Source organism: Sorghum bicolor, chromosome 2, assembly GCF_000003195.3.
Source record: "Sorghum bicolor cultivar BTx623 chromosome 2, Sorghum_bicolor_NCBIv3, whole genome shotgun sequence".
Lineage (NCBI taxonomy): Eukaryota > Viridiplantae > Streptophyta > Magnoliopsida > Poales > Poaceae > Sorghum > Sorghum bicolor.
This window is the reverse complement of record NC_012871.2, coordinates 75,079,919-75,105,127: the sequence shown is the minus strand read 5'-3', so window position 1 is coordinate 75,105,127 and position 25,209 is coordinate 75,079,919. Positions and strand designations below refer to the sequence as shown.

Sequence of the window (25,209 nt, the reverse complement as noted above, 5' to 3'; positions counted from 1 at the left end):
GGTGTGATTAGTTTCTTTTGTAACTATCCAAATATATCTTTTTGCCTCACAAGGCTCCTCCTTTTTAATGCGACCTTTGCGGAATCAGATCTACATAATCTCATTGCAAATGTATGCATGGAACTGCATTATCTTTATCTCAGCCGGTGTGATACTGGTTTCCAATCAACATTCAAGATAGACGCACCAAACTCAAAACTCAACATTCTAGAACTTGTCCACTGTTATTTTTCACAAGTTGAGTTGCATTGCCTTCTAATGCTAGAGAAAGTCATATTTGGATTTTGGCTAACTAAATGTGTGCCCTTGACTTGGGGACACATCCCATGCCTCAAGGAAGTGGAAGTCTTTTCAGTCATGCCACCTCATCAGGAACAATTCAAGTTAAGTGAGTTTCTATGTGGTGCGGCATGTATAAATACTTTATCATTGGATTTCCTCGGGCAAAAGGTAATACATATATATTCAATCACTATTGTCTCTGCAGTTGTTATCAGCTCTGGACATATGCCTAGGCATAATATTAACTTTTGAGCTAAACAGTGTCTATTAACTTTTGGAAGACTTTGTTGATATAGGTTTCTTTAATTACATTGAATCATCATATTCATATAGAACTGGTTTATTTTGTTATCATTCATTTAGGGAGCATATACTTGGCCAAATACTCACAAAAACATTTTTTTTCTTGTTTTCATTCACTAACTAAACATTTTTCCTTGTATTCTTTCTTTCTCAACTCTCCAGATTTGGCTACTACCTGAAAAACATCAACTTTCCTCAGTATTTAGCAATTTGAGGAAATTGTGTATATATGATATCTTTGTTGGATTTGGCCTTTTGTGGACAACAGCTCTTCTTGAAGTTGCGTCATCCCTCGAGATACTTGAAGTTGAGGTACTTTTGCAGTTTTGCTTGTTTCTTTGATAATAAAATTCAGCAAAACCTTTTTTATCAAGAAAAAAGTATCCGGTGACCTTTATGCCTTTGTCACTTATGAATATTGCTAAGTGGTTCATGTGGTGGAAGAATGCACCTGATAGAATTAATGGATTTGTTGTAATGATACTTAGTACATTGGAAATACTAATCAGTAGGCACTTTCTAAAATTCTCAAAAAAGATATCACCTCATAAGAGATGATGCAATGCAAGAACTATTGGTAGTTCACCATATATATGGAAGAAATGAACATGATTCCTAGTTGTCATCATCCAATGCCACATGTTTTCATGCATATGTACGTGCTATTGGTCGCTCAGTACTATTAGTTCCCTGCAAATAATATTTGTGATTATTGATAAGAACTTAGTTGATTTAATTATTTTCACTTCATAAAACATGTTACATGTATATGCAGGTGTATGACCATCGATGTGAGGAGGACGAGAAAGTAACTAAGTTGTGTGCTAAAAGAACTAATGCGCCATGGGAAGTGTTAGAGTTTACATACCCAAAGCATTTGCCACTGAAAGTGCTAGAAATCATTGGTTTCAATGCAACAGAAGAACATCTAGTGTTTATAGGAGCAGTGATGGAGCGGGCTTCTAACTTAGAGTCGGTTGTTTTGAAAGATAAGTGTTGTAAGGAGTGCGAAGCAACCAGTACAACGTCAGTAAAATATAAATTCCCAGAAAATGAAGATGAACAAGAGCTGGTTTGAATAAGCTCAGAGACCGGTTGTCCTCCTGTGCTCAGATAATTTTTAGTGACTGCAAGATTGTCAGCGAATGTGTGTTTGCCTGAAATGGAAAAAACGCGTGAAATGTATTGCTCGTCGCTATAGTATATGGTTTTTTCAGGCCATCCAGTGCGAGTTTCATAACCGAGTTTCCAACACCAAATCTCATCTATTTATAACTCTTATAATCCTAAATCTCACTAACTATTTCTCTAAGCATGCAAGCTATCCACCTAAGCAATGTACTACCATATTCAATTAAAATTCACTAAGTAAAACCTCAATAACTATTTATCTCAACATATAATGCACTACCACATATACAATTAAAATCCAATAGCACACATGACAACTGTAGTGTACATGTCAGCAAAACAAATAAGTATAGCCCACATCATCATACTACACAATCCATTAATCCGCAATTCCCGCAGCAACGCACGGGGTATGCTCCTAGTTTCTATAAAACTCTCTCTATTCCCATAAGAGCAAGTTTAATAATACAGCCTACTTACTGGCTATAAGGTTCTTTGCAGCCTTCTTTCAGCCCACCAATACAATAGTTAGCTATTCACTATTAATCTATTCGCTATTAATACATGGCCCACTTATCCTTCTCACAAAGTTTCTTGGTTTCTGTGCCTAAGCTGGTTGTAAGCTTACAACCTACTTCTCCTCTCCTCTTCTTCACCTCAGCATTTAGCCGGCTTACAGCCCACTATAATATTTGCTCTAAAGCTCTTATCATCTCTCTTCATTAACATAGTGTTATATCAGTATATTTAATGTCCATCAAACTCTAATAAACTTCTATTAAGTGGCCTTATAAAATAATCAAGCTACCAGCACGATCTATTTCACAGAATAACAAACTTAAGATATATGAGTGGGTCCGTTGGTATAGGGCCTTGACTTCAATCATTTTGCTCTGTGTTTGTTCCAAGAACATCATGAAACATATCATGTCTGGATATTATAACAGAGTAAATGTTTAGAGGACGTGGGGTTTCTATAATTGTTTTTGGAGAAGGCATATGAATAGATTTTTAAAAATGTAGTTAATTTCTATAAATTATATTTATCTATATCTATATTTATATATACTCAATTTTTTTATTTGTTGCGGTTACCGTGGGCGTGAGACCTGGCTGTTTCGTGGGTCTAGAGAAGAGGATGCAAAAAAAAAAAGATAGACAACAAGGACTTGGTTCTAGATGTATAAAAGTGCAAAAGGGAAAAAAGTTGGAATCTAAATTAAATTCGAGAAACTAGAGGATTCGTGATAAGGTTAGACTGAGCCGAGCCGTGACCTGACTTCTTTTCTTTTTTTCTATTTTTATTTTGTTGAAAGAACAACAAACTTGTAAATTATGTGAAAAATAAATAGAAAAATGAAAAAATAGCAAAACTATTTTTTAACTCCTAATGACTAGGTCTACACTCTAGAATAAAATATTTGGTGTACTTATAGATCTATGTTTTCTTTCATAAACTTATAAAGAATATTACTTTAGTGTTGTCACTGGAATTTTTATCCTAAACTTTTATTGATGTGTAGAATCTATATGGTAAACATTTTATGCACAATGGACACATATTGACCGAGATAATGATTTTTCTAAAAATACTTTTTAAAATATAAAACCTATTAGGGGAAATTATGAAAAATTTCCCTCACAACTTTCTATAAAAAGGTAAGAGGGGAGATAGACAAGGACTTATGAATTTATTTTGCTTTTTCTCAATCGTTCTCCACTCTCTTCTCTATTTGTTCGTTTAAGATTAAAATTCTAAATGTCTACTACATCACAAAACTCTTAAGGGATTAGAAATACTAAGCACGCTTAAACTTTAGACAATAAGTCATTGCTCGCTTAGCACTTAATGTCTTTAATAATCTTACATTATGTTTATCTTGTTAATATTAGTATGACATTTCGCCCAGGCTTATAAACCTTCTGGCTACGCCACTGTTTCTATAGAAGGATATTCACTAACAAATACAAGAAACATAAAATATTGAATCACATAAAACAGGATCTTAGGAAATGTAACGGAGAAGAGATATTGAATCACAGGAAACAGGATCCCAGGAAATGTAACAGAGAAGATAATGGAATAAGAACGTTTTGCGTAAGATTAATACCGTATGAATTTCCAGTGGTTTTGGCGGTGGCGGTGGCGGTGGAGGCGCTCGCGGTGGCAGTGGAGGCGCTCGCGGTCGCGGCGACGAAGCGGACCCGGTCCGCCTCCTGACGGTGGTCGTACCCCGTCATGCTGAGCGCGATACGACGCTCCGCCTTGTCGATGAAACCCCGATTCCGAGCATTATTCATTTATTCTTCGCCTGAACAGTACCTCATATGATATGGGGCGGAGGGAAGCGCGGGGCCGAGGCGGAGGACAGCGGACGAAGGTTAGCGGTAGCGCTGCGTAGAACTAGAAAGCATGAGAAGAGGAGGGTTTTGGAGATGGCTTGGGTGAATTAATAGAGCTAGGTGCGTATCATATTTCGTGGTACATTAATTGATCAGGGCGGTTTGGTCTGTTTTTATTTGCCTATTTTATCACAATCCTATTTTAATCTATATCTATTAATAAAGGGATAAAATTTGTAGCTATTTTTTTATCCTTTCATTTTTTTTCATCCACCCCCCAACTATTGGACAATGAACAATGAAGTATTTTTCTGTTCAGACTTAAATATATAACTCGTGCTCAAACGATTTAGAATAGTTCTTGATAGCGCAATACGAAGTCTGATTCCAAAACATATTGATTGTGTTGGGTACCATAAACCGAGATACCTGAACCAAGAGGAAAAAAGCGGCAAAAAGAACATGGACAAGCCCCGAGCCATAGCACAATCAACGCCTCGACCGAGCCTCTAGCCTCGAGCGCAGTCAATGCCTCGACCGAGCCTCTGGCCTCGAGCGCAATCAGCGTCTCGACCGAGCCCCTTGCCTCGAGCGCAGTCAACGCCTCGACCGAGCCCCTGGCCTCGAGCGCATTCGACGCCTAGCCTGAGTCTCTGGCCTCGAGCGCAATCAACGCCTCGTCCGAGCCCCGACCTCGATGCTAGGCTTCTCACACACGGCGGTCGTACCCCTGACGCGACGTGAGCCACGCTTCCCACGCCGTGCCAGAGCACGTCGCCCACTGTTTCACCAACTCCTGTCCCTGTAACACCTCACCTCCGTTACTGTGAGTACGGCATGACTGTGAGAGGGATGGGAGGAGTTAACCCGCGCCACTATTGCCATACTCTGGCAGTTACTGCTCTACTGTTGCAGGACGGAGTACAGGGCCTCGGATCCGACGGCCACAACCCAAACAGGGCTCGGCGACGCCGCCAGCAGGAACGACCACGCCGTTGCCCATATCACAAGGACATGTCGTCCGATCTCCACAGTGTTGACACCATAACTCCCCTGCACACTGAGGATAGATTACCAAACTTACACATGTAAAAACCCTGTTCCCCTTGTGGCTATAAAAGGGGAGACAGGGTACCCCATAGGGGACACGGACATTCTACTCCACAAACACTCCAATTACCACACACAGAGTCAGACGCCTCAAGGCACTGAACACATTCCCTCACACACTCCCTAAGTCGAGACCTGGGACCTATCTCTCTCTCGCAACAAGCTTGTACCCCCTATACAAACACTTTCGGGTGCAAAGCAATACAGGCTCCGACACTCTCACTAGACGTAGGGCATCGTTGGCCCGAACCAGTATAAACCCCCTATGCTTTCTTGCATCACCATTCGGGCTAACGGGCACGCAGATTCATCACTCGTCACTCGTCAGAGCCTGGACCCCGAGTCCAGACACCGACAGATTGGGTCGTGTATGTGACACAGACTCATAAGTCGTGCTAATATATGTTAAAAGAACTCATGTCTATCAATTAGACAGAGTCTGATTCTAATATATATTTGATCTAATTCGAAATGGACTGTAGAAGTCAAAATCGTCATCTGCTAATGACAACAATTTGGATTTCAGACAAGTTCATCCCCTACTTGAATACTAGGATACTTCTATTAAAGAAAATCTTTTTTATTAGTATGACTAGATAGTAAGCCTGTGCGTTGCTACGGAACAATAATTGTTTTTTACTAAAACACACAGATCATACGATAAGATTATACCGAGTCGCTCGACGTCGCTAGGAACGGGACGACCGGTTACACTGACACTGTTGCTTTGTCGGCACCTACACTGCACCAACTCACCAAGGCCACACCTCACCACTATACCGCCGTTCTAGCCACCTCAAGCCCACGATGAGCCCCACGCCTGCCTCGCTCGCCATGGCCACCGTCATGGTCTCTCCACCTAAGAGGCCCAAGGCACTACCTTTTCTCTATCACGGTACATAGCATGCACACACTCGCACTCACACTCGCACTCACGCAAGCATGACCTTGCCGATCCCACAACGTTTTAGAACGCTAATGCCAATGAACCACCTTAGAGGCTCGCTTTGCTCAAAGAAGACCCCTAGGTTTCCTAGTGATTAAAACCAAATACATATGTTGCTAATGTAGTAATGTCATCTACAAATAGATACTCAAACTAACAAGCTACTACATGTATTTAAGAACCGAGTGATTTAATATGTAATTGTTAGCGGGACATTTGATAACGCTACTGTGACATTTGATAATGCAAATCAAATAACAAAAAAATGATTTACCTAAATAATACTTAGTTTCAAAAGTCTAGATCCAGTATTGTTACAAGAAAACCCACCTCTTTGCCAAAGAGAGCTTTATTATCATGGATTCAACAATACCATTACAAAATAAAAAACAAGAATCTTGACACAAAACTAAAAACAGTAATCAGCCTTGACATGACATTGGGAAAACATGCACCTTTATGCACAACTTATTTCGCCTACTCCAACCTTATTTATTCTTCCACCATTTTCTCATAGCATATTCCTCTAGAAACAGGGCATCAGTCTAACTATAATCTTTCATATGCCTAATGCAATAGTAGCCTCATACGTGATACTTCATATGCCAATACAATAGTAGGCACCAATAATCAGAAAAAGCAGAAAAATATAAACTCATAGCTGAAGAACTACTTGCAGTGTCGCATCACAAGAACTAACTTAGCGAGTGACTTCCATTTAGAAGAAATCTTGCCTATTACAAGCTTAGCATACAACTTGACTATATATCTTGTAGTGTCAACCAATAGGATTATTCTAAAATTTCTAGGATAGCAACAAAGATATACAATTCCTAATAGCCGCCGCGAGGATTCTAGACGAAACCAACTTGTTCTAAATATAACAAGGGGAAAATGCATATTGTTAGGACAAATTCTGTACTAACTTCACCGCATAAGTGCATATAGTAGATGTTAAAACAAAGTGTGTAATTGTCCAGGTAGATAGTGACAAAATTTTAGATAATTCAAATCATGTGAAATGTTTTGAAGCCGTAGAATTTAGTTTGTCGGAGAAACTACAATAGGGCAACATTTTAAGGAGCTCATGTGTCCCTATTTTTTAGTTCAGTTTGATTAAAGGCATCATGGAATCAAAAGATAAGTTAATGCAATGATACTATTGATGCATGTTATTAGTAATTTAGAGTATTTCTATTTATTAACTTGCAAACATAGCTAATAAATTGAACTGGCTAACTGGCCCTTAAATTTAGTAGAGGACACATGAGCTCCTTAAAATTAGTCTGGAGTACCATGAAACTATCTCACCAGTCTGTAGCGACAACCACAACGGCTAAAGAGGCACAAATTCGAATATAAAGGGCTCCCTCAACTTCCATGCTGCCGCTTCTCATCTTCTGGCGAGTTGTTGGATCCGTAAATTCTGGATGGTTGAAAAAATATCTACAAATTGCAGATACAGGTAGTGAAGGGAAATGATTTGATCGACAGGGACACATGGTGAGAGGAACATGTGGGCAGGTAGAAAATTTAGGCTCGTTTGGCACGGCTTCACTTCACCAGTGATGTTGTTTTTGGGGGCTTCAGCTCCATGAACAACTCTATCGGTGGAGCTGGAGCCATTTTAATAAACTGTTTGACAAAACAATTTTTTCTTTAAAATATGCTCTCACAGAGCGCCACGTAGTATGAGGCGAAGCTGAGAGAAGCCACTATTTTTGGCTCCTTCACACTCTAAAGTTCTGTGAGAGCACGTTAATTTTAGAGACTTTATTGATGGAGCCATTCTATTTTACCCTGTTTAGCACAAAACAGATCCAAACGGCTCCTGCAACCGCTGAAAAAGCCATGCTAAATGGGGCCTTATTGATGACAAAAATTTGGTGTAGAAGAGGCCACCACGAGGTAATTGGTTGACCACAACCGTACGTGCAGCCCCTCAGCCTTAGTTATACTTATCTGCTCTTCACAATAACTCACCTGCAAGCTCTATAGCCTAATCTCTACTATAATTGAAATCTTCTCTAGGCAAATTCCACCTGCAAGATGAACGACTCACGGCACATGTCTTACAGATTTAACGGCCCAGATTAGAAGTATGATCACGACCTTACACACACGCTTCCACCCACTCACACGCGACCGCACACAATGTTGTGACCAAGGTTCGATTCCCAGGGCCGCTGCACTGGAGCCCCCCTTTTTTCCCCTTCCGAGACGAGAGAAGGGATACAGGAGTCGGGCGAGATCAGAAGACCGTGCCTGCGGCTCCATAGCACCTACACGGTTTAGGCGAAACGCACAGCAGCTCCAAGCATCGGCTACCTCCGCTCTCTTCTCTTCCTGTCGATCTCTGTCCTCCAACTTCTCGTGCATGTCGTGCTATCGTCACTGACGGGCGAGGGCATGGCGGGGGGCGCGACGCCGGCCGGAGCCGCTGCCTGGTGACGCGTGGCCGCAGCGGGGCGCACCGTCTTGGGGCGTGTGGAGGCCATGACGAACGGGGCACGATGCCTGCCAGGGCCGCTGGGGTTCCGGATCTGGCAGGCTAAGCAGCGGCTCACTCCCGAGTTCTGTTAGTCCCCCTCTACCTTGTTCATACATCCATCTCGGGGCTAGGGCAGCGTTAGCCATGCTGCCGTAGAACGGCTGATGGTCATGGGCAACGGCAAACTACGAGCGTCAGTGACCTAGGTGCCCGGCCGTTCTGGCTCTTGTCCCAGTGGACGGTGCTCTTCAAAGCTTTGCTCCCTCTCCCTGCCAGCAGCCCAACACCGGGCACTGATGAGGCATTGGACGATGGAGCATGGTCAGAGAGAGATACATGCATGGGAAGATAAACAGAGAAAAAATGAAGCCACTTGAGGAAGCCACGCGGGTGGATAGGGATGAAGTTGGAGCCAATATTGCTTTTTCACGTGGACCCCATCGTCCAATTCTATAGGAGCCATCAAGGATACTATTGTGTGGTATATAGACATCCTGATTTATTCTAGATTTTTTTCGCTGGCCAAAGTTAGGGAGCGAGGATATATGTTTGAGTGCACACAAGATTATAGAAAAATTATTAGAGGGCAATATTGTGTGGTATATAGACATAAAAAAAGAAAAAAAACCGACTCAGCCCATCTCCGTCTCCAGTGCCGATGCAGCCAGGGACGCAGGCTGCACGCCGACGCCGTGATAAACGCAGTAAGTATACTTGCTTCCCGATTATATTGCTGACCATCTGCACATGGAGAAGCTCGATGTCGCCAAGGTGGTAGGACAGTGGGAGACCACGGCCGTCGCCGCTGCTAGGTTCTCCGGCGAGCTGGATCCCGAGTTCAGGTACTCTGCTTCTGCACTAGGAGCTCTGTTCACTGTATAACCTGTTATTCTTCCAAGCATATAATCTGCAATTGGTTATTGGCTTATAATCTGCTATTCTTCCAAGCATATGATGCCAAACATGTGAAAAAAATCTTACCAAGTTTAGATATTGTTGATTAGCAAACAAATATCATGTTGGCAAACAACTATTTTCTTAGCAATATTTGTTTCTTAAAGATGAAATAGTAAGACAGATAAGATTCATGCCAAAAGAAATTCATAATGAGTTATCATATTCTTGAGTCCACTGTAATTCTGCTTAAATAAAGGGAAATTCAAATATTTTAATTTTTCAAAAAAAGACAGCAGCCAACTGCCACATTGGACATTTGATCACATTTCTGATTTACAATGTTTGCTTTTGTCTAATGACAAGGGGACAATATCAGTAAAGAAACATTTATCAATAATAAAACTCAACAGAGGAAAGAAGGGTGGGGCATCAGTTACTGCATCTTGCAGCAATGTTACTTCGATCACATTGACTCTTTGAAATGTGGATAGACCATGCATTGTTGATTTCAGCAGGATCTTGGAGCAATTAATGTTCTTATCATTTCAGCATGATCCTGAAGCATGGCAAAGTAAATAACAGGGTATACAAAATACTTTTGATAGACAACTCTAATATTTAACACCTGAAGAAGTTTTGTATGGCAATGACCATATAGCAGTAACTCAAAATACTCCAATCTCCATGAACTAATTATGTTTAACAGCGAGGCTACTATATATATATATACCACAAAATATTAAATATTTTCAAGCAGATTAGAGAGTAGCACTCTTGATGAGCATAGTTTCATTGGCCACTGAAAACGTGATCTGAATATTCTAGGCGAAGCCACTAAAAACAAAGCAGCAGCAGTGAGGAATTGTTTTTGTTATCAGAAGCACAAACACAAAAACAAAAACTAATTGTTAGTGGCTGTTGTACTAGCTCCAAATTGTTTATAGTCTTACCGTTTACAGGTGCTGGCAAAGTTTCTAGGAAATCAAATCGGTTGAATTTTCCTAGCTTGTTTGGCATGGATTGTTCTTTCCACTGCAAAGGATCCTCAATTGCAAGCTAGCCAAACAAATTATGTATGTTGGAATAAGCTCTAACTTAAACAAAAAATCCAAAATACATGGTTACATACACATCCTACTACTAAAAAGGGTGAAAGTAAATCGTTCACCGGCAGTCGCTCGCTCGCTCTCGTTCGGCAGTGGTGCCAGCCCAATAGCATGCCTGTTGCCAGCTGCCGCCTAGCGCCTAGGTCTCATTCTGCTACGCTGTTGAGGCCTGCTGCTGAGTTGGGCACGGTGGTGCTAGCAAGGCTGACAGAAAAAATATCTGGATAACAACTGTTGCATACTCCCGTCCTATAAATAATTGTATTTTTTTACTTCTATAATTTATATTAACCGTTCATCTTATTAAAAAAAATTTAATAAATATCATTTATTTTTTCATTACTTATTTTATTATTAGATATATTTTATAATGATTTATTTATTTTATTATTTATAAAAATTTAAATAAAATAAATGATCAAATATGAATTGTAGAAATGCATTTATTTATGGGACGGAGGGATGTATTGTGCAAGTGCTGCGCTCAACTCGTGGGCACGCACCCATCGGGATCCAATTTTTTTATTTTGACATTTTAGCACTTTTGTTGGTATTTCATAATTATTGTTCAACCATGGACTAACTAGGCTCAAAAGATTTGTCTCACAAATTACAAGTAACTGTGTAATTAGTTATTTTTTGTCTATATTTAACGCTCCAAGCATGTGACGCAAGATTCGATGTGACAAAAAATCTTAAACAATTTTTGGATTTTAGGGTAAACTATACCTTAGGTCTGGTTTATATTCAAAAGGTTTTTGAATTTTAACACTGTACCACTTTCATTCAAAAAGTTTTAGACTAATTAGGCTCAAAAGATTCGTTTCCTAAATTATAGACAAACTATATAATTAGTTATTCTTTATCTATATTCAATACTTCGTCCATGTGCGGTAAGATTTGATGGTATAGAGAATCTTAATTTTTTTTATTTTTAGGTAAACTAAACAACGCCTTAGCACTACCTATCTGCAAGCAATGTGATGGACAATCCCCTACACGGGCGGTCATCTAGATCGGCCAAGCACTATCAGGCCTTGTTTAGTTTTAAATTTTTTTTTTAAATGGACACTGTAGCATATTTATTTATATTTGACAAATATTATTCAATCATTAGACTCAAAAGATTCGTCTCTAAATTGACAGGCAAAACTGTATAATTAGTTATTATTTTTATCTACATTTAATGCTTTATGTATAGGCCGCAGAATTCGATGAAAAAAATATTGAAAAGATTTTGATTTTTGGGTGAACTAAACAACGCCTTAGCACTTTGCAACCAACGTGACTATTTTGCATAACTTTTATATTTTTATATTTGCGTCCTTTGATACTGACATTTGTTCTATACATGTGAATTTTAGGTAATAATAGAGGAACTCACAAAGAAATGAGAGACAAGTAGTTATGACTTGCCGATATGTTACTGATTAGATATACAAATTATATATAACTGTAACCTATTCTTAAAGACTTATGTATTATTATATTAATGTTTAATTATCACGGTTACAATATAGGTTCTTACACGCATTCAAAGTTAAAGTTAACTATCCTTCTTTCTTGAACTCCCTCGTATATATGTTATCGTGGTATTTTATGTTTCCGTTGCAACGCACGGGCATTTACCTAGTATACAATAAGTGTCATATATGCTAGGAAGGGCGTGGTAGCAATCCAGTGCTCATGTGAAAAGAAAGCATGCATTTGACTATGGTATTTGGATCTAACTATGTTTTGAAAGTACTTTAGACACACATCGATGTATTGTTTCTTTACCTGCACTCTAATTACTAAATTGAGTTTCTATGGGGTTTTGAAAGTACTAGATTTTTTAGCATTTTATTGAGTTTCTATGCAGTTTTATATAGAAGAAATTGTTTGTATACTCAGAACTCAAGTCACCATGGAAATAGAAGGGGAGGAAGGAAATGTTAATGTTGTCAATTCTAAAGATCCTTTGCTCAAATTTGTGGCGGACAACGATTGCATTTCCAGAGCTGATCTCACCCAACAAAAGGGTAAGCACTGTTATCTAAATTATAAAAGCTATTATTAGTGTCAAGAAGAAAACTCATGTTTCAGTTGCTTACAGATCAAGTGGCTATGCATATAGAATAACAAGAAGTGAAGACCGTTGATGGCAATGTTGGAGAAGAAATGAGTTGCAGCCATCATCCCAGTCACAACAAACGAAAGAAAATAAATCACACATGCCTCAAGTTGATCCTGCGGGAGTTGTGGCAGGCACCAGATCAGTTCAAGTGGCGGCCAAAGCTGAAGTCACACTAGAAAATGGTAAGCACTGTTATATATTACAAACCATTCTTAGTGTCAAGCAAAAATTCATGCTTCAGTAATATTCTTACAAAAGAAGTTGCCATGGACAAAGTATATGAAGTGAAGGTCAGTGTTGGCAACGCTGGAGAAGAAAATGAGATGGAGGCACACATACCTCAAGTTCAGCTCGAAGTTGTGGCAGCCAAAGCAGATGTCACCCAACAAAAGGGAATACTTTGTGTTCTATATTACAAAACTACTGTTAGTGTAAAGAAATAAAACTAATGTTTCAGTAAATTCCTTACAGATCAAGGTGCAATGGAACAATAAGTGACAGCCAGTGTTGGCAAAGTTGGAGAAGAAATTAAGTTGGAGGGAGTTGTGGTGGGCAGCGACTGTACTTCCAGTTCAATTCAAGTGCCGAATCAAGTTGCCATTGATATAGAAGAAGAGGAACTGAAGGTCGTTGGCACTGTTAGAGAAGAATGTGAGTTGCAGTCATCTGCGTCACCACGTAAGAAACAAAAGAAATCACACATATAAAAGATTGTTCGTCCACCCGGCGAGCATATATAATATATATTCTCTATGTTTAATTTGTAAAGTGGGTAGCAAATTAATAAGTTAACTTACTATCTATCATTCACACAATAGACATTCATTAAGGACGGAATTTTTGGTGGACATGTTGCAGAGTCTTGAAAATGAACATGCAAGCCCGTTCGCTTGTCTTATTAGCCGTATTTTTTCTGCCAGTCAATATTATTTTTCTCTCACGATAAATCAGCGAACAATATTTTCAGCAATGACTTTTCAGACCAGCGAGGCCTTGTTTAGTTCGCAATTTTTTTGTTTTTGGCTACTGTAGCATTTCGTTTTTATTTGACAAACATTGTCCAATCATGGAGTAATTAGGCTCAAAAGATTCATTTCACAAATTACAGGTAAACTGTGCAGTTAGTTTTTATTTTTGTCTATATTTAATGCTCTATGCATATGACCAAAGATTTGATGTGACGGGGAATCTTGAAAATTTTTACGAACTAAACAAGGCAGATCTACTTAAACAATTAGGTACTTATTTGTAGTATATGAGACATGAATTTATTATTCCTTCTTATTCATGAGTGTATTCTAGGTTATATTATATGAATGATCATATGCAATTGTGTGAGACCAAACACTATGAAAAAATTATCATTGTTTCATTGAAAGGTTTTCAAGTACATCCTTAGAATGGATCCGTAGCGTTAGCACGGACACTATACTAGTAAAAGGTAATTGAGGGAGTATGTTGTAATTTTGTAAAAGATGTTATTTAAACATTTATATAATAATATAGGAAATAAATTCCTCAAACAGGCCCTAGCGCAACGTGTGCCCAATTTTTTTTTTTTGAAAAAAAATTCGCGTTTAGCCCCTCTGGAACTTAAACTCATATTTGGATCCAGTGGTTCGGCGCCAGGACTCGTGGCTCCGAGGTTACACATCTCGGCGCCATAGATTTTGGATTCACGAGCGCTGACGTCTAATTGTGCGAGCTCGGCGCCTAGATCTGTGGCGCCGAGCTGCCAGCCACGTCAACGCCACATAGGCTGCCAGGTTGTACGCGAGTAACCACCTCGGAGCCAAGATCTGTGGCGCCGAGATGTGTAACCTCGGAGCCACGAGTCCTGGCGCCGAACCACTGGGTCCAAATAGGAATTTAAGTCTCAGAGGAGGCTAAACTTGATTTTTTTTTAAAAAAAGGCCAAAAAATAAAAAAATAGGCAACGTGTGCATGTGGTTAGATAGGCGTGCGCACATCAGGGCCGTGCCTAAACTGAAAAACGGACACTGTAACACTTTCGTTTGTTTATGGTAATTATTATCTAACCATAGATTAAATAGGTTCAAAAGATTCGTCTCGTAAATTTTGACCAAACTGTGTAATTAATTTTTATTTAATATTTTATGTATATGTCTAAAGATTTGATGTAACGAAAAATTTTGAAAAAATTCTAGGTTTTCGAGTGAAAGTAAACAAGACCTGCTTTGCCTGCCGAGGCTGGCAAGCTGCATGCAACGCGAACGTCGCCCACAGACCGCGGTGCACGAGTCGGTGAGTGCAGGCGCGTCCAACCTCCTCTCGTCTCCGGGCCAAGTCGGCAAGTCCGCGACGGCGAGCCGTATATTACCCACCCAAGCCCAACCAGGACCAAACGAAACCACACACCACCTGCTCGTCGGCTCGTCATCCCCATCATTTCATCTCGAGTCTCCATTCCATCCTCCCCAAATTCCCCCAAATTGATCTCCCCCGGACCCTCGAATCCCCGCGCCCCCCCGTCTGAATCCGGCGCGCCCCGCCCCGATCCGTCCGATCCGCGCCGAATCGCCGCCGCTCGGGGCGGAACCCTAGCCCGATCTCGACCCGTTTCCCCGCGATGGGCGCCGGCCGTGTCTGCCGCGGCGGCCCCTCCTCCGCCCACCCCGCCGCCGGCGCAGGCGCGGGGCGGCCGTTCCCGCCGCTCGCCGCGTCCTCCTCCGCCTTCCCTTCCTCGGCCCCCTCCGAGACGGCGTCCACGTCGGTCACCAAGACGGTGAACGGCTCCCACCACTTCAAGATCGCGGGTTACTCCCTCTCCAAGGGGATCGGGGTGGGGAAGTTCATCGCCTCCGAGTCCTTCAACGTGGGGGGATTCGACTGGGCGATCTACTTCTACCCCGACGGGAAGAGCGGCGAGGATGGCGCTGCCTACGTCTCGCTCTTCATAGCCCTCGCCAGCGAGGGCACCGATGTGCGCGCGCTGTTCGAGCTCACGCTCGTCGACCAGAGCGGCAAGGGCCAGGACAAGGTGCATACCCACTTTGGGAGGTCCCTCGAGAGCGGCCCATACACCCTCAAGTACCGCGGCAGCATGTGGTGAGTCTCCCTCAGCCTGCGCATGTGTTAGATAGGCGTGCATGTCGCATAGCTTTGTGGTGCTTGCCAAATTGAACTGATCTGTCCAATTGGAATTTGCTAATTGATCATTATCTTGAGTAGGAAGTGATGTATGCCCTTGCCCTCTAAGATACATGGCTATGCTGGTGAAACTTAGTTTTGTATGATGTAAAATTCAGAAGTTGGTGTTCATGCTAGGCTGGTTGCTCCTTCAGGTTTCCCATTTTGTATTCACAAGTACTGCTGTTTTGAGGTGAAGTACATTCACTTTTTGATATTCTTAGGGCCTGTTTGGATACAACTGATCTGCCCAATTGGAATTTGCTAATTGATCATTATCTTGAGTAGGAAGTGATGTATGCCCTTGTCCTCTAAGATAACATGGCTATGCTGGTGAACCTTAGTTTTGTATGATGTAAAATTGAGAAGTTGGTGTTCATGCTAGGCTGGTTGCCCCTTCAGGTTTCCCATTTTGTATTCACAAGTACTACTGTTTTGAGGTGAAGTACGTTCAGTTTTTTATATTCTTAGGGCCTGTTTGGATACAAGGGCTAATTGCTAGTTGGTTAAAAGATAGCTCAAATGCATCCAAACAGGAGGGCTAATAGATGGGTTATTTTTTGTTGCCAAGTCTTCGACTAGTTGTTAGCCAACTAGCTAGCCAACCGCAGTTAATTTGGGATAATATTTAGCCCCCACTAGTAACTAGCCATGTGTATCCAAATAGGCCCTTAGTTGCATTTCTCATATCGTTAATGTCACAAAGTTCAAAACTGAGTTGGTTCCTGCTATTGCCATTAGATAGTGCTGAATGTTTGTTGTATGTTTCAGTTACTCCTGTGGATTAATATAAATGGTTTGGTAACTTTTAAAACATTGGTGGGCCTATGACTAATTAGATGCAATGACACTCCTCTCAAATCAAAACTGCTAACATGGAAAGTTAACTTGTTCCAGAATTAAGGAGTTCTGTGTCAACTTTATGCATAATGTTTCCATCCGAGGTGTGCTTTATTAGCATAGTCTGATGGATTTGTTTCTCTCATAAAACCATCATTTTCTTATTGTTAACCAGCATATTTGATGTTTCTGGTGCTAATGTACACCCATTGTAATGTCTTTATATGAGGGCTATGGTGTGAACAGTCTGTTGGATGATATTGCTTTGCCTTTCTGGTTATGTATTTGTGTATATTGCTTGCATCTTCTGTATAAGAGTTGTGATCCTAATTTTTTAGGAAGCGCAAGCTAGTGCTACATATATCAGGCAATGATCAGTTAACACAATACATACTTATATTTGATGTATGTGTGGAGTCATCTTTGTTCTCACTGTGCTTCCTTTATTACACATTATTTCATCTACTATCCAGTATCCAGTTTGACTGGCTGTGTAGCTGCTTCTTGGATATAGCTGCATGCTTTGATCCTTGGCTATTCTTTCTGTTCACTAGTTATGGGGAGTAACTTATCTTTCTGTGCATGCAGGGGCTACAAGCGTTTCTTCAAACGAACTGCCCTGGAAACATCAGACTATCTTAAAGATGATTGCCTTTTAGTGAACTGCACTGTTGGCGTTGTTCAGTCACATACCGAAGGACCAAAGATATACACGATTCCAGTACCGCGGTCGAACATGGCTCTACATATTGGTCAGCTATTGACAAGTGGCAAGAGGACAGATATTGCTTTCGAAGTTGATGGAGAGATGTTTCCTGCCCACAAAGTGATTCTTTCAGCCCGGTCTCCTGTTTTTAGGGCCCAACTTTTTGGTCCAATGAAGGATAAAAACATGAAGTGTATAAAGATTGAAGACATGGAGGCTCCAGTATTCAAGGTGACCCTGGCTCCTGGTTTCTGGCTCTTTGGTTTTGTTACTGTCATGTCTTGGGGCAATCTCTCCTGTGGTACTATCTTTGTTATATTTTATTAGAAACTTAAAATACAGTTCATGCATATTGACATCAACACCATATACTACTACCTCCCATCATTTAAATGTGGCGTTTCAGACATAATAGATGGGTAGAAGACATGTCATTTATAGTCGGAAACGTCATACCAAATTGACAGTAGTATCAACATCCAGAACATAGACGGTAGTATCAACTATGCCCCAAGCCCCCAACTTGCAAAAATTGGAAAAATATGTACTCAAGCAATTTAAATCTTTCCTTTTATTGTGTTTATACTATCTGAGGACGCAAATAAAGCAGAACTCTGCTGATTTTCTGTTTCATAACTAATATTGCATGGTGTGCACCATTTCTAGGATATTTTAGCGATTCTGTGAGTTTCACTTAGAGCATCTCCACCAGATGCCCTATCCAATCCCCTATACCTATAAATTAGCATTTTAGGAGATCTACTATAACTGTAAACTCCTAAAAGAAGCATCCTTTTTCTCCTAAATAAAGAAGACACCCCCTCTCCCCTATCCCTAAGAAATGTAGGAGACAGGTTTTAGGTAATCTGCCTCAACAGTGCTCTCTTATATCCTAAATTGATTTTGAGTCACTCTCCTGAAACAACTTGTAGGAGATGCATTATACTCCCTCTGTTCCAAATTATAAGATGTTTTGACTTTTTTAGATTTATAGCTTTTGCTACGCATCTAGATGTATATTATGTCTAGATACATAGCAAAAGTTATGAATCAAAAATGCTAAAACGTCTTATAATTTGGGGTGGGGGAAGTAAGAGATTTGGTGGAGATGCTCTTTGTATCTAGTTAAGTGGTCAAATTCATCTAGTGTTACTTGCTCCATTTTATGGCACAACCTCCATTTCTCTTTATATAAGGCATGCACATATTTTAAGATTCAAACCTTCAAACGTTATAAATTTTCAATCAATAATTAACATAACATGATGTAGATTTATTATTCAAAAGTGATGCCATTAGATCCATAATTTCATATTTAGAAGTACCATATTATATGGTTATGATTTTGTTGCTAGTTTGCTACAAACATCATATCATAAATTATAGGGTTCAAGGTTAAATTTTCAGTACATTATTAATTGGTGAGATGTATGTTCGATTCAGTTTTCTTGATTGTCAATGTCTAGCATTTATTTATTCATTCTGAATTTATTATACACATTAAATTTTGCAGGCCTTGCTCCATTTCATGTACTGGGATGAGTTGCCGGATATTGAAGAACTTACTGGTGTAAATACAACTTGGGTATCCACCTTGATGGCTCAACATTTACTTGCTGCTGCTGACCGTTATGCATTGGAGAGATTAAAGTTGCTCTGTGAACTTAAGCTGTGTGAAGATGTTGCAATAAACACAGTAGCAAATACTTTGGCACTGGCTGAACAGCACCACTGTTATCAGCTAAAAACTGTTTGCTTGAAATTTGTGGCTCTGCCTGAGAATTTGAAAGGTAAGTGCAACATTTCTCTATGTTATATTGATTTTATACTGATTGCTCATGGAAGCTGTTAGCTCTAGGAGGTCAAATTGAGTACGTACCTGCTCTAGTTGCTATTTAGTTTTATGATCATATGAATAGCCAGACATTCTAGGATCACATTTTGCTGAAAAATTGTAACTGTAGCATTACTTGTCTGCCCTGGTCTTTGAACACTATTGTAAGGCTTAAAACTTGGAGAGTTGAGAGGCCTATGGTACATAATTGCCTGGTTTGATTCTGCACACTGTAGCTTGAGTTATATTGGGACACTTCCAATTTCTTAATTTGATGCTGATAGTGTTTCTCTTCTGAATTTCATGGTGTTTTTTTTAATACGAAACATGTGGGTTATTTTGAAAATTATGCGAACATTTTGTCTTAAGACAATTTGAGGAATGAGTAAAGAGCTTGTCAGAAAGCATATCAATAGTCATAACTGTTTATTGATTATTTTAGCTGGGTAGCTTATGTGGAATGCTAGCTGCAAAATATGGTACTTAGAACCGTTCATCCTGTATCATGTGTTTCAATATTATTATGCCATGTACTGTTTACTTGCTATGGTGGAACGAAGATAGATGCAGCACATGCTTTCATATATCAACATCTGCTTAACCATGTTTTTTTTCCTTTGCAGCTGTCATGCAGACCGATGGGTTTGATTATTTGCAGCAAAGCTGCCCATCCCTCCTGACTGAGCTTCTCGAGTATGTGGCCAAGGTAGGAGATCACTCCGTGAGCCCCTGCTTGTATTCAACTGAAGTTCTTGATGGTGGCGATGCCAATGGACGACGTGTGAAACCGAGGATCTAACGGCTGCCCAGATGAGCCTAGAAGAGGAGTTCCTTGTGTCCTTTTTCGTTGTAAAGTGATTCCAATGACGGGTGCTTCTGTGGCGCCATAATCATGCATGTTGTAGCGTGGGTTTGTGTGTGTGTGTGTGGTGACTTCCATCCCTCTCCCCAGCCATATTGCTGCTACTGTGGAGGGAGCTGTGGCTAATATATATCCTACTGACTAGTGTATTGCATTGCTGCTGCAAAGCAGCTTGTCATCATAAGTGCACACAGGTGGCATATGGCAAGGATGGTCTGGTACAAAGGTTTGATCAAGGAGAAATAATGGCGCAGAATTTGTTTTTGCAGAAGTTTTACCTTTTGCTAGGCCAGATTTGTCGATTCATGGTCGTCTGTATTTGACTGTATTCAATTGAAATGGTGAAATGCAATGAAATGTATCCTGGACATTCACTTCCATACTGATCCGTTCATCTTTCCTACACTGAAATTCTGAAGTACCTTTTACCTTTGGGAAATACCCGTTTGATTATCTTCTACCTTTGCGAAATACCCGTTTGATTCGTGACAGGAAATTATTATATGATGAAACGGCAGGTGTCTGAAGGATTTGCACCTTTCGTGGTTTCCTCACTTTGGACTAGTCATTCTAGAAGAGATTAGCCACTGGATACTTGATTTGTACCCCTCCTTATCTTAACGATGCAATAAAAAAACTGCAGTTAAGGTTAGCTGTATACTTTATTTGTTTTGTACCCCTCCATATCTTAACGATGCAATAAAAAAAACAAAATTCAGTTAAGCTAGCAGAGGAGAGAGGATTCAGCAATATGCAGTTAAGCTAGCTTAGCAGAGACAGGACTCAGGAGTGGAAACCTGCTCAGCTGCTCTCTCCAAACCCTGACTCCCCGACCCCCCACAACCTGCTTTGCTTGCTCTGCACTCCGCTAATTCCTTCGGCGGCGATCCCGACCAAGAAATCCAAGTGCAAGCGGCGGCCGCGGATCTCGTCGGGCGGCGGCCGCCACTATGATGAGCGGCAGCTCGCCTCCGGCGCCATCGCTTCCCGCCGGGGTACACCTCTCTCCATCTCTCTCTTCCCGCGGGGGTACACCTCTCCCGTCTCTCTCTAGATCTGGGAGTAGTCTGTTTGTTTAGGGCGGGCGCAATGAATTAGGCGACCTTGTGATCTGATACTATCTGCCGTATTTAAGATTGATTCGGCCCCAATGTGTTCCGCGCGTGCTGCTCTCCACAGGCTAACCAATTTGTTGTTTGCTATTGTCTGGCGACTGAATTATGCTTGAAATTATTGTATGTCTCATCCCGACCTTTGCCACCGATCAGTTAGATGCCGTGTGTTCGAATGGAAAATAGTTCTCTCTCATGATATCTGGTCTCGCCAACGAATGCAGAGTGGAGGCTTCTTCAGGGGGTACACGAAGCTGTGCAAGGGCCTCGCCGTCATATTGCTCCTTGTGCACCTTGTAGTCCAGCTGTTCCCGTCCGCCGTCACCTATCTCGCACTTATCCCTGGAAGGTAGAAGCTCAGATCTCCACTGTGTTGGAATTCTGTATCCAGAACAACATCTTTTACTAGTTGCCTGCTTGACTCCTAGTTTGCCCTATGTTTCCTAGTTACCACCGTTTTGAGTTTCTACTGAATGGCTAAGTTGTTTCTTAGTCACCCTCTGAGGTGAAATACTTGTTCTTCTGGTAGTATTTGACTGTTATATGGAGCTACTGATATTGGCAACCAGAACATCCATTTGAAATGCAGGTTTAAGCTGCTGAGTTATTGTAATTGCAATAATTAGTCAGTGTGTTAAATTAATGACATGTTGGTCAGTTGGTTTCATGGTTTCACCACTAGATTTCTAGGATGTATTCAGCATTGCATCTGGTTTGTTTTGGCCTACGAAATTAATTTAGCAAATATTCTCTAAAGAAAAAACCACCGAACCAAATGTGTGTCTTGAATACTCAGCTATTTGATTTTTATTTGCAGGACGATCCCTTTTGCTTGGAACCTGATAACTGCTGGCTATGTCGAGCAAACAATTCCAGGGGTAAATTTTTCCATCCAATCATTTAATTTAATAATTTATTCAGAGCACCTTCCTCATATATGCATGTTTATTGTCCTTTCACCTTTCACGTGAAAGAAAAAGTACTTCCAAATAAAGACAAAAAAGTACTTATATGTAGTTAGCTATTGAAGGAAGCAGCTAACTCAAAACAGGTAATGAACTGGTTGAAATCAGGTATGCGGTAGAGTATAGTACAGTGTGTTGGTGTCTGCTTGTTTGGATGTAACTTATGTCATGGAATCAATTGCATTCAAATAAATACTAACTTAATTTAGCTTCTAGCTTTCTCTTATTACAGTGGTGGTATAGCATGGTTCTTGCTAATTATTACTTAGAGTTCTTCTAGATGTTTGTACACTTGAATGTCACCTTAGGCAATGAAAAATACTAGCGTTCTGTTTTATAGATGTTTTTCCCTGGAGTGTTCGATCTGCTGTTTGCTGTTTTTGTGCTAAATAAATATTGCATCACATTTTAAATACATCTGCTTGCTGGTCCTTTCGAGTATTAGAAACAGTTTGGCAAATATGTCATGTTTACTGGTCCTTTCAAGTATTACAAACAGTTTGGCAACACATACCAGAGCTCCTTCAACTCACATGACCAATATTTGTGCAGGTGGTTGTCAGCATCATTGGTCTTCTTTTATTTGGGAAGTTGTTAGAACCTCTATGGGGTTCAAAAGAGTTATCAAAATTCATCTTTATTGTCAACTTTTCAACTTCTGCTTGTGTCTTCATGACTGCCATTGTGCTGTACTATATAACTCAGCAAGAGATCTACCTGTAAGTACTGTATTTCTCTTATCTCTACAAAATAAGTAGTTTAACATATCATATTAGGTCCAGCCTTGGTGTTCTTACAATCTGCCTTTTTCCAGCTATACTCCTCTTTCTGGATTTTATGGGGTTCTATCAGGATTGTTGGTGGGCATTAAACAGCTTTTACCTGATCAAGAACTTAATCTTTTTCTGCTAAAGATCAAGGCAAAGGTTGTTCTCTTCGAATATCAATAAAAGTAACCTGAATTTTCATGCTACCATTAATGTTTGCTAACGATCTTATTTTTTCTGGCTATACAGTGGATTCCATCTCTTGTTGCATTGATCTCCATTGTTGTAAGCTTCTTCGTAAATGACTTGATGTCTTACCTCCCAGTTCTGTTGTTTGGCATTTATATGAGTTGGATCTACCTCCGTTACTTTCAAAAGAGAGTTGAGACTGGACTGAAAGGAGATCCAAGTGAGGAGTTCTCTTTCTCAAGCTTCTTCCCTGAATTTGTAAGGTAGTTCATTTTCCCTCTATAGAAACTCTAGACTATTCTGCAGTTCGCTGAAGTATATTCTGACAAATTTGTCAAAACATGCAGACCAATTCTCGACCCAGTAGCATCTGTATTCCATAGGCTACTTTGTGGAAGATCCGAAAGATCTGATGCCAGGGGACAAACATTAGATACCTCACCACTGCCTGGTTCAGATTCGATTGAGGCAAACAGGAGGAGGTTAGCATTTCGTAGCTTTGTCTTCAGTTTTATCAGTGCATAACCTTTTCCTGCTTGTAGCATTTTGTTCCTAATAAGCAATCCTTCGGTCCAAACAATATTACTTCTATTGCCCTGCTTTTTCACAACTAATGATCAGTGCATAACTTTTTCCTGCTTGTAGCATTTTGTTCCTAATAAGCAATCCTTCGGTCCAAGCAATATTACTTCTATTGCCCTGCTTTTTCACAAACTAATGATACTGTATTCTACCTCATGGGTTCTAGACCGTCATGTTTTCTGTTGTCAAGTCCGTGAGGTAGTGGAGTCACACATTGTTCATGTGCCTATCATGTTTTCTGTCTTTGTTCTACTGTGCCGTAGCTTGTAGCTCCATTTGGTGGTTTCATATCACACGACTCTGTTGGCACTTGCCAGTTGCTAGTTGCATGCAACCGTGATTCTATTCTGTCAGGCATAATGTTTGTTTGCCTCATTGTAGAGAGAGGGGTCAACGGGCACTGGAGCAAAGATTAGCCGAGAAGCTGGCTGCAGTCAGAAGTTCAGAGGGCACATCACTGGATGCTGCTGACAAAGTTTGAGTCTTCTATGCAATGAACAACGAGCTGTGCAGTTTGTGAATTCCTGGCGATTCGTTTCTATGTGATTTCCTGAAGGATTGATCGAATGCGAATGTGTCATGTATGTTCAGCAGCCCCAGCCCCACTGCCGAGTGCTTCATTTTTTGATGGTTTTTTGTAGTTATATCATCAGGAACCAACAAATGAAGCGTTGCACTCCATTTTTCCCATGGTTTCTCTGTAATCAACTAGTGAAGTTATCAAGTACTAAGTAGTGTACAACGCGATGCTCCATAGACAAGAACTCATCTATGTTTAGTTTTCTGTTTGTTTCATTCAAATGGTGAGGTTGATCCTTGATAGTAGTTGACAGCAACAAGATTATTTTTTGTAATCTTTAGAGCTTTGTATCCACTTCTAAGTTCAAGGTAACTCTAATATTTACCTGTCGTCATTTCCACTTCGGTAGCCAAGGACGATGAACCCAGTACACTTGGCCCATTGACATTGCCAACTTTTGCCGAGTACTGGCTTTATCTCTTTCTGTTTCATTCTCACAATTTTATTTTTTGGTGTTCCTTTGGTCTAAATTCGTAAATCATGGTTTTCTCAATAAGTTTTTTAGTTAGTAATTTTGATCCATTATCACAATCATACATCGCATCGATCTACAGAAATGCCTAACCTACGATTTACACTAGTACTCCCTCCGTCCTTAAAAAAAACATCGTTTTAGAATTTCAGACATTTTGTTTGATCATCCGTTTTATTCTAAATTTTTACATAAATATTATATATCTTTTAAGACCTATTTTATCATTAAAAATACTTTATTAATGATTTATTTATTTTATAATTTATATAAAATTTTGAATAAAACAAACGGTCAAACACAATTTTTAAAAGTAAAAAACGTCACTCTTTTTGATGGAGGCTATAAGCACGTATGCTTCACGATACCTCAAGTGGGCGTGAAAGGCCTTTTAGGATTCTTGCTAGCCAGCAGCAAAAAAATAA

At 40.3% G+C, this 25,209-nt stretch overlaps 2 protein-coding genes and 1 long non-coding RNA gene across 4 annotated transcripts; all 3 read left to right on the top strand.

Annotated features, from left to right (window-relative positions):
• Positions 8,236 to 13,641, top strand: LOC110432460. Of its 2 annotated transcripts, none has more exons than XR_002449905.1 (4): positions 8,236 to 9,448; positions 12,503 to 12,630; positions 12,705 to 12,907; positions 12,984 to 13,641. It is a non-coding gene; the product is annotated as an uncharacterized LOC110432460 (long non-coding RNA). The 2 variants fall into 2 exon arrangements; XR_002449904.1 differs by having other exon boundaries at positions 8,239 to 9,448; positions 13,002 to 13,638.
• On the top strand, positions 15,080 to 20,497 carry LOC8072230 (BTB/POZ and MATH domain-containing protein 1). The gene is made up of 4 exons (XM_002463258.2): positions 15,080 to 15,794; positions 17,304 to 17,652; positions 18,935 to 19,211; positions 19,879 to 20,497. The coding sequence occupies exons 1-4, from the start codon at positions 15,316 to 15,318 to the stop codon at positions 20,052 to 20,054; spliced, it is 1,281 nt and encodes a 426-aa protein (XP_002463303.1). The 5' UTR covers positions 15,080 to 15,315; the 3' UTR covers positions 20,055 to 20,497.
• LOC8072229 (rhomboid-like protein 19) lies at positions 20,846 to 24,736 on the top strand. Its single transcript, XM_002463257.2, has 8 exons — positions 20,846 to 21,112; positions 21,454 to 21,578; positions 22,047 to 22,107; positions 22,747 to 22,913; positions 23,009 to 23,120; positions 23,211 to 23,413; positions 23,498 to 23,632; positions 24,114 to 24,736. The coding sequence occupies exons 1-8, from the start codon at positions 21,068 to 21,070 to the stop codon at positions 24,211 to 24,213; spliced, it is 948 nt and encodes a 315-aa protein (XP_002463302.1). The 5' UTR covers positions 20,846 to 21,067; the 3' UTR covers positions 24,214 to 24,736.

What these genes read in the sequence shown, in the direction of transcription:
- LOC8072230 (XM_002463258.2), top strand. Translation starts at nt 15,316, where the DNA reads ATGGGCGCCGGCCGTGTCTGCCGCGGCGGCCCCTCCTCCGCCCACCCC. An exon ending in AAGTACCGCGGCAGCATGTG is followed by an intron (nt 15,795 to 17,303) that starts GTGAGTCTCCCT and finishes CTGTGCATGCAG; the next exon opens with GGGCTACAAGCGTTTCTTCA. An exon ending in TGGAGGCTCCAGTATTCAAG is followed by an intron (nt 17,653 to 18,934) that starts GTGACCCTGGCT and finishes TAAATTTTGCAG; the next exon opens with GCCTTGCTCCATTTCATGTA.
- LOC8072229 (XM_002463257.2), top strand. Translation starts at nt 21,068, where the DNA reads ATGATGAGCGGCAGCTCGCCTCCGGCGCCATCGCTTCCCGCCGGG. An exon ending in CGCCATCGCTTCCCGCCGGG is followed by an intron (nt 21,113 to 21,453) that starts GTACACCTCTCT and finishes CAACGAATGCAG; the next exon opens with AGTGGAGGCTTCTTCAGGGG. An exon ending in ACTCAGCAAGAGATCTACCT is followed by an intron (nt 22,914 to 23,008) that starts GTAAGTACTGTA and finishes GCCTTTTTCCAG; the next exon opens with CTATACTCCTCTTTCTGGAT.